The sequence below is a fragment of the Magnolia sinica genome, chromosome 3, assembly GCF_029962835.1.
Source record: "Magnolia sinica isolate HGM2019 chromosome 3, MsV1, whole genome shotgun sequence".
NCBI lineage: Eukaryota > Viridiplantae > Streptophyta > Magnoliopsida > Magnoliales > Magnoliaceae > Magnolia > Magnolia sinica.
Genome location: NC_080575.1, coordinates 26,059,563 through 26,068,949, shown reverse-complemented (window position 1 = coordinate 26,068,949; position 9,387 = coordinate 26,059,563). Strand labels below are relative to the sequence as shown.

The 9,387-nt window shown below is 39.5% G+C and overlaps 1 protein-coding gene across 1 annotated transcript; it reads right to left on the bottom strand.

The window, feature by feature from the left end:
• Positions 1 to 6,855: 6,855 nt before the first annotated feature.
• Positions 6,856 to 8,022, bottom strand: LOC131241480 (uncharacterized). The gene is made up of 3 exons (XM_058240271.1): positions 7,581 to 8,022; positions 7,430 to 7,541; positions 6,856 to 7,351 (listed from the first exon to the last, which is right to left on the bottom strand). Exons 1-3 carry the CDS (start codon positions 7,779 to 7,781, stop codon positions 6,927 to 6,929), a joined length of 738 nt encoding a protein of 245 aa, XP_058096254.1. The 5' UTR covers positions 7,782 to 8,022; the 3' UTR covers positions 6,856 to 6,926.
• Between the last annotated feature and the right edge of the window lie 1,365 nt (positions 8,023 to 9,387).

The window sequence follows — 9,387 nt, the reverse complement described above, 5'->3', positions numbered from 1 at the left end:
TTTGCGCACTCTATGTCGTTAAATTCAACGTGCGCTCGTGCTAGTCGAGTTCGTCAACTAACCCGATTGTCCAGTGTATGTTAACCATGTATGGACGCTACTGCTTGAATCTAGGGTACCGAACTTACCAGTGAAATCCTAATAACCATGGTACGATCCGCTAAGACTCATGAGCCGGACATGGTGGTATGGGACACCGTGGTCGAGCCGTCGGCCTACGCTGGGGTGACGAGCCTCCCGTAGTGACCGGTGAGCAACTAAACTCGTGAGCCGATTATGGTGGTATGGGACACTATATTCGTCCTGTCGGCCTACATTGATTGGTGACGAGCCCTTTGTAGTGACCTCGAGCATACCTGGATACCGCAAGGAGGTGACGAGCCGATCTGTGGTAGTAAGGGCATGAAAGGCGTGCATTGATTGGTGACGAGCCCTTTGCTACGACCTCAACTATATGATCGTATGAGATGTCTAGGATTGACGACCCTAGTATGGATCACGGTTTGGATGGTGATATGAGGAAGGTATCTTAGCTTCCCAATCCTGATGTATGAATTGGACTAATAACAACTTGGTAATCATATCCATGCACCGCATTTGCATGTGCTTTGTAGATGTGGCGCACTTTGAGGCGATGTCATGCGTAACGTAAGATGAAGACGCCGAGGGTGTACGCGTGAGGGCACGCATCATATTGCATTCATACTTGCATTAACAAGAGTACTTAGGATTTATTTAATTGTCTCGCTTTATCATTCTTTTGATTGAACGATAGCATGTTAACCAAAGTGCCTTATTGTTCCACCGAGTTGATCACTCACTCCCACGTTTGGGCGGTGTTTCACACCCACCAGACTGTCTTAGGCCCCGATGTTGCAGATGTGGATGCGACGCCTGAGGCAGGCGAGCTGGATGACGACGAGGCCGCCTTCTCCTATATGCAGAGACGGGTTCTAGCGAGCCTCGGTGTTGTGCGGGATCTATGGGATTACTATTTTTGGGAACTGAAATGATGTAACTTGTACTTATAAATTTTGATAAATAACACTTTTACACGATCTGGTTGTATATGTAATTCAGGGACTTACACTTGTACACATATTTTACTATAAGTCTTCCGCTTGCTTTATTCACTTATCCTTGAATCATATCTGCGTTTTGGCTTAATCTATCCCATGTTTATGCACTAATACAGTCAACATACATCTCTCATTAATTATGTTGCATAAGTGATGTTTTGGAACTCGGGAGCCGAGTTATGCTCGACCCCCGAATTTCAGGGCGTTACAAGTTGGTATCAAAGCATGATCTTCACAAACTAATCGAAGGCATCCAGCAAGGAAATTTAATAAAGTAATAACTAATAAGACAGTAGGACAACTTAAAAATCGGTCAAATTCCAACTCATTGCTCAACCTTATGTATGTCCCTTCACCAATGAATTCCCAATTACTTTAGGAAATAATTGGAAAGACCAAAAAGATTCCATGGCTTAAAGAGTATCATTACCTGCAAATGATGAGTGTACGCCAGACCTGCATAGGTGCTCAAACTTTGGTCGAAAGGGCAAGTGCCTTCTCATAATATGAGATCGCCTCATTGTCCATCCTGACAGACAATAGATTTTTTTCCTTTTCAGTTTTTGGCATCAAGGCTAATGAAATATGAACTTCAATCAAATTCCACAATTAGTCATGCCGCGTGGTAACCAATAGTTCCTACAAGGAGCGTCCATCATTGATAAGAATGTTGTTTGTCAGCTTGGCCAGATGAACATCAACCAAATAGACCTTAATCTACTGGTAGTGCATGCTAATCAAGAAATCTCTCAAGGCCAATGGATGGTACAACTTGAAGAACTACAACACAATTAATTGGTTATGGCCGAAACAATTCTAGCAAGAAAGAATGCAGAAAAGATTCCAAAGATGTTCGACTCAAAATAAACTCAAATTACAAAATGAGAACGTTTCCCAAACACACATTTTGTTAGTTACCTCACAAATTGTGAGAAAATTCCCTAGTGACTTGGACATTTTTCCATTGTTGACAGTAACAAACCATTGTGCTTCCAATAGCTCACATTGCTCGCTGAACATGCAGCACAACTCTGGGCAATCTCACTCTCACAAAGAAGATCCACGCATTACCATGAATGCATAGAAGATGATATTTAAGTATCATTGTTATGCTCTACAGCAATAAGCTTTAATAAACCAGACTAGGACAAGTATGCCTCAAAATCAGACACAAGTTTAGACACATCCTTATCAGTCTCTCTATCAAAATGAATAAATGAAACAAAAGCTTAAATTACAACTGATACAGAGACACAAATGATCCATGAAGAATCTTACATGGAATAACTTCCATGGGAATGGTATCATCAACTCTTTCTTCTTCTTCTTCTTTTTTTCTTTTTTTTTCTTTTTTTTTTTTTTTTTTTTTGAATTACTTGAATGAGTCATATAAGAGTTACTATAAGAAAAATAATTTTCTGAACTCATGTTACCTCTAGAACAAAATAGATGGCGCACTGAATGAAAGGTCCAGCCATCGGGTCAGATAAGAAGCAATGGCTGAACTCTAACAGTCTCATCCCACACTGCCTCATCCACCCCAAAATAAATAAATGAATTGCTAATGGAAGTGAGCTCACCACAGTGGGCCTTTTTTTTTTTTTTTTTAAGGTGGGGGCACACCACCTGGGATCCATAGATAGGAAGGATGCTATGCAGAGAAATTGAGGGCACCACAAAATGACTGGGCCTCACCAAAATATATACCTCATTCAGGCAGCAACCACAGTGGGCCTTTTAAGTTGGCCTTCTTTCATTCTGTAACGTAGATCCTCACATTCTTCCTGCGACCACAAACATGCAACAAAGAACAATTCTAAGAGATGGTGCTTGTTAGATAAACAGTTGTAGTTCCCAAACAGAACAAATTCAGTAAACATCCTTAATAAAGAAAACACATACCAAAAGATTTTGAGGCTTCACATCCCTATGACAAACCCTACGTACACTGTGAATATAAGCTAGGCCCCTAAAAATCTGGAGAACAACACCAAGTCAAAAAAAAAAGAAAAGAAAGAAAAGAAGGAACAGATAATTAAACGGGCGCATAACCTATTAAATGCAAGAAGGATCTCATACTTGATACGTATAAAGTTGTACCAGATTTAGAATTAAAAAAAAAAAAAAAAAATCAGTCTATATCTGTTGGGTTATTTAGAATTCATAGTGAATCATACAAATTGTAAATCCAACTTGTCATATTAGGTACAACTATAAATTGCAAAGAAAAGATTGAGACTCATTTGGTTTCGATTCAATCTGAACCTCTAAAAAAAGATAAAAAGAAAGTTTAAGTATAGCAAGAAGAGCTTATAAAAGAAACTGAATTCCATGATGGTTTTGATTTTATATGAACTTCTAAAAAGAAAGAGAGCTCTGATGAAAGAAACAAAAATAAATTAATTAATTAATTAATCATTTAGCTATGTATTTGTGCAATGGTAAGTTGAAGTATAACAGCACAGTGCTTGCAGAAATGAGGACACAATCAACCATGTCAACTCAATGTAGTACACATCAAACCAACTTATGATGAAGTATTTAACCTTTTAGAAAAACCAAAGGAATGAATAGAACAGAAAGCTCACCATATTCAAGCTGAAATGTTCAATTGAGAGAAATGGAACTATAAGACCCCAGAAAATGATGTCCGTTAGCATGACAACACCTGCGCAAGTCTTTCAAATGGACAACTTAAAAATAAGACAGTAGGACAACTTAAAAATCGGTCGCACCACCACCATAATTCGATATGGGAAATTGGTGGTGGGCCAGATTCGTTGATTAAACAGAACTGAATTAAAATAAAATAAAGAATAAATCGGAAGTGGAACTAGAAAAAGACCTGATTAGCGAAGCCGACTCCACACCCCAGGAAGATCCTTCCTATAATGAGCATGGCAAGGTCTTGGGCAGCTACATTTAGCACCACACCAATGATGAAGAAAATCCCTGTTTTGATTTTCAGCCCCAGCTGTTTCTGATTTAAGCTGAAGCATGGATACCACGGTTTCTTTTGCAGATTTCAATGATTTAGGAATAGTTCCTCCTGCATTGAAGGCCTGTTCAGGGCCTAGTGAATGGACCATGTGACGAAATTCCCACTAATCAACCAATCCTAACCATCCATTTGACGGTTAAAAGTCAAACAGCAATTGGCTCAAATTCCAAAGGGCCAAATTGAAATATCAGTTGGGTCAGCAATTAGGATGGCCCGAATATGTGGTTACCTGTGTAACTTTATGCTCCGAACTCAATTGGGCAAGCAATTGAACAGCCTGGATTGTCATATAACCGTGACATGTGTATGTTGGAAGAGTTACCACCATTTTTCTTAAAATTGTAGTTAGCTATCAAAGGAGTCATCATACATGTCAGAGCTCACAAACATCTTGAAAATGGTAGTTTAGTGAGTCATCTTCCTCAAATGTGACACTCATGCATGGCTATTTATCATTTCAAAATTCACATTAATAAATCAAAGATAATCATCATTTGATTGATGGTTATCAAATGGATGGTTAACAGTGAATGGTTTAAATTCCAAGGCAAAATCAAATGATTAATTTCATGTGGCTGGTGAAATTCTGTTTTATGCTCAAGCACAATCGGTTAAGTTATTTGTACAATCTAGATTATCATATAACTTTTCCATGTTCTGTTGGAAGAGTTGTTACCATTCTGAACTTGGCAGTTACTCCTCACATGGCACACAAGTTTAAACAGGCTCAAACAAAGAAAAACCTTGAATGTATCTCAGAATTATTCCAAACAACAGTTTAGCTTCTTGGTGGTGATGCTCCAAATTCAAAAATCAGCAGTGTGCTTATTTCATTACCACAATAATTTGTGAAAATGATTAGTATTTTCAGCAAAAACAATGACTAGATGTTTATTATCATTTATTTGTGGGCTCCGTGTACCCCACTGGGCATGGATTTAAGTAGCGTTTCAGAACGTGACTCGTCTGGGGACCAAAACCAGTATGACTTGCCCTTTCTTCGTCATACCCATAGACAAATGAATATGCAAATAAAAACTCTACAGAATTATATGATTTTCAGCTTGGTTCTTGAAAATTACCTATATGCACGCTCTCTTTTGCCTACTGCTATTCTGCTTTCTTAAAAATACTAGTTTCGCCTACTTTCTTAGAAATAAACTAAGAAAATGGACATAATCATAAAACCATACAGATTAACTTGAAAATAAATAATTTGGTTTTTTACTATCATCATCCCAAGTATGCTCATCATTAAGGAATAAATATTAGCAGAAAGAAATTGTATTAGACACATACCTGCAAGTTTTTGTAGATATACCAAAACGGTCATAATAGAAGCAAGAACGGAATCTGCACATATCAATTAAATGTCTGAACAACATACTTTATCTAGGTAGTATTAAGAAATAGGATCATACAGAACTAAAACAGTCCAATCAGATATTTGGATTGTTAACTCATAAGGTGGCCACACGTTTACAAACATAATGGATGGGTTAAAAAATTGTCAGTGGATAAGATTCACCAATAGATGTGTTACCTGATGAGCTGACAAGGCCGATTTTTGGGCCAGTTCATCTACACAGTGAGCCCCACTGTTTGCATGGTTCGGATGTCTGCTACATGTGCCAGGTTGGCATGTAAGCTGCATGTAGAGAGGTTCATGAGGGCTCACCAAAACCATACAAAAGAGAATGAAGCTTTGAGATATTACAGGTGCATTGATAAGCTTGTTTAGAAGCTTAGTATGCACCTGAATTGCAGCACGTTAACCACCAAACGCAAATGAGAATGCCCTTGCTAAGGTCAAAAGGGAATTTGCAACAAAAAAGATGCAGAGTATAACCTACATCAACAATCACTAATTAGAATGGAAGTATATCTTTAACTGACAAGTCTTGTTATTTCTTGAATTATCAAACATACTGCTTGTTTTTGTTAGCAAGTGAAAACATGCAGAATCTATGAAGCATGATCTGCCCTGTTCAAATTCTTCTAAACAATGAGGATTTATCGGGTCTGGATGTGCCCGTTCATACAAGTCTCAAACATTGTTTGGTGATCCATGGAACATTTTTGGGTGAACCATACCATTGACCTAATGGGCCCACTGTGGATTAGGAAAATGTTCCAAATTTGAAGTTGAAAAAGTGTTTCTCCAGAAATCACACAATTCGGGTGATCCTATCCATTGTTCGGAGAACTTTTGAGGATGCAAATGGATGGCTAGGAAAACTCCAACCAATGGTCAACATTCAATTGAAAGAAGCCTTCCAATTGGTGGCAAAGTTGTTCCAATCAGTAGGGCATGACAAATTAATGGTTGAGACCTTGTATTTCGGTGCATAGATATGTAGATGGAGTGCTTCATAACTTGGATACTTGTCTGGATACATGTATTCCAAGGGAAAAGAAAAGAAAGGTAATGATTTTTTCGATGTTGAGGCATGGATTCCATTATTAGGGGTCATGTTTAGGATAGCAAGTGGAAAACTCATATTTGTTTGACAACGATCACCTAGTTTCTTGCACTAGTAATCTCACAGTTTGCCTACAACATAATTAAGAACAGGAGTTTCAGTTTCAATCAATCTCCATATAATTACAATCATTTAATTCTCTGAGGTTTTCATAAGGTATAAGAGAAAATAGATACTTGCCTGAACAAGTAAGTTCATCCATTAGATCCGTCTAATTTCAGTACCTTGAATTTCGAGCTTTAAAAAAAAGGAGAGGTAATGTGTATCAATTGTCTGTTCTTTTTTTTTTTTTTTTTTTACCGCTTTGTCATCTCATTTCGGCCTCCGTCTTACATGCAATGCACGTGCCATCCCTAGAAACCGTCATGTAGGAGGCGGCATGCCAGGAAATCCCGTCCCAGTTCGGGCATCTCGATCCATGATGACTGACACCGAAATGATCCACACGAAAACACGAAGTAATCCGATCCATACCTTCTCTTGGAGAAGCCCGTAAAACCTGTCCTGCTCTTCTGGTAGCCAATCCAACGGCTCGATTGCGCTCTCGATCAAGCAATCCAGAAGCTTCTTCCATTGGAGATCAACATTGGGAGAATTCAGGACCTGGAAACGAGCGACGAGCAGTAAATCGATGGCCAACTGAATGTACACATTCTCCATCTTGAAAACCTCTGATCCGCCAGATCCTTGATTCCCATCAGTAATCGACGGTGTAGAGAAGGATTCTAATGCATCGGTGGGGTCAAACGCGTCCGACGGAGATGAAAACGAGGGTTTTGGACCGCTTTGCAGACGGGACATACAAACGTGAGAGATTGCATGGATTTCAACATAGATTTCGGAGAATTGGGATCTGAAACATACTTTAGAGAGATCAGTTTCTTGATTTCCTTCTGTGATTGCTGAGATGAACGAAGAATCGAGCGGATCGGCTTCGGATGCAGCTAAGAAAGCTGGATTTAGGGATTTTGTGATGATCTGCGAAAGGGAAATGAGAGAGAGAGATTTCAAACGCACCTTGTGGGATTTCTCCTTCGATCGACGGATGGCAGCTTTTTGAGGTGTTTGGACAGTAGAAGACTTCATCTTCTGGGCGCGAAAGTTTGAGAGAGTGAGAAAATGAATAGAGGAATTTATACAGGGGAGTTTTGTTTTATGCTCCGGTTGCATACGACGCTTGATACGCATGCACTCAGAAACTGTATACTGAGCATACATTAACTCAAATCAAGCTATCTACATCGTAGAAATCAGTAACACTAGGTCACAGTCGAGTTTGAACAATCCTGGCCACAGATTCTTGGAAACTTATTTGTTGAAACAGGGCCCTTGGATATTTTAAATTCTTAACCGTCCAATAAATGTCCACCAATATAATAGTTGGATAATAGAATAAGCTTAATTTTTGGTTGATGATACACCTGAAATTTCATAAATAGTTTGGACCGTTTAATTTTAATTACTTGCATTCCATGTATTATAAGTGTTTGCATATCATTTATGACCCTTTGGACGCGGATTGTGTCCTACCCCAGCCCGTCTCCAACTAGGAATGGGCAACAACTTTGAGTGACAACCGTGGTATATGGCCTGTAAAAGGGTGGATTTTTTGCCTCAGTTTCTCACCAGCCGAGGCAAAAGGGTAAACTTTTAGCCTCAGTTTGTCACCAACCGAGGCAAAAGGGTAAACTTTTGGCCTTAGTTGCTCACCAATCGAGGCAAAATGGCATACTTTTAGCCTCAATTGCTCACTAACCGAGGTAAAAGGGCAGGACTTTTAGCCTTAGTTGCTCACTAACCGAGGCAAAGGGCAAACTTTTGACCTCATTCTTACTAACCGAGGCAAAATGGTAGACTTTAGGCCTCAGTAACCGAGGCAGAAGGGTAGACTTTTGGCCTCGTTCTCAACAACCGAGGTAAAAGAGTAGACCTTTGGCCTCAATTTTCACCAACCGAGGCAAAAGGTAAACTTTTGGCCTCAGTTGCTCACCAACGAGGCAAAAGGATAGACTTTGGCCTCAATTTTCAACAACCAAGGCAAAAGGACAGACTTTTATCGTCGATTGCTCACCAACCGAGGCAAAGGGCAGACTTTTGGCCTGTTCACCAACCGAAGCAAAAGGACAGACTTTTAGCCTCGGCAACAACCGAGGCAAAAGGGCAAACTTTTAGCCCGGTTGCTCACTAACCGAGGCAAAGGGCAGGCTTTTGGCCTCGATTTCTCCAACTGAGACAAAAGGACAAACTTTTAGCCTCGTTTCTCACCAACCGAGGCAAAAGGGCATACCTTTGGCCTCAGTTTTCAATAACCGAGGCAAAAGGGTAGAATTTTGGTCTTAGTTGCTCACCAACCGAAGCAAAAGGGTAGACTTTTGGCCTCAATTTCTCACCAACCGAGATAAAAGGGTAAACTTTTAGCCTCAATTTTCAACAACTGATGCAAAAGGGCAGACTTTTGGCCTCAGTTTTTCACCAACCTTGGCAAAATGGATTAATTTTTGCCTATTTTTTCAACAACCGAGGTAAAAGGGCAGACTTTTAGCCTCAGTTGCTCACCAACCGAAGCAAAAGGGCAGCCTTTTGGCCTCGGTTTCTCACCAACCGAGGCAAAATGACAGACTTTTAGCCTCGGTTTCTCATCAACCGAGGCAAAAAGTGAATTTAAATCTAACAGTAGAGCATAAGTAACAAGAATAATTTCCTTTTGCTCCTAAAATCTAACAATAAAGCATTTTTTAATGTTCTTATTGTGCACTACATCATTAAGTAGATCTTGATGAGAGAAGTAAAAGGATTGAAAATTTTGCAAACCATTCCCCTAGTT

Excerpts from the sequence above, each read along its gene's own strand:
- LOC131241480 (XM_058240271.1), bottom strand. The coding sequence starts at position 7,781 with ATGTATGCTCAGTATACAGTTTCTGAGTGCATGCGTATCAAGCGTCGT. Across the intron at positions 7,542-7,580 it reads CGAAGGAGAAATCCCACAAG|ATCATCACAAAATCCCTAAA; the intron begins GTGCGTTTGAAA and ends TCCCTTTCGCAG. Across the intron at positions 7,352-7,429 it reads TCAAGAAACTGATCTCTCTA|AAAGCGGTCCAAAACCCTCG; the intron begins AAGTATGTTTCA and ends TGTCCCGTCTGC.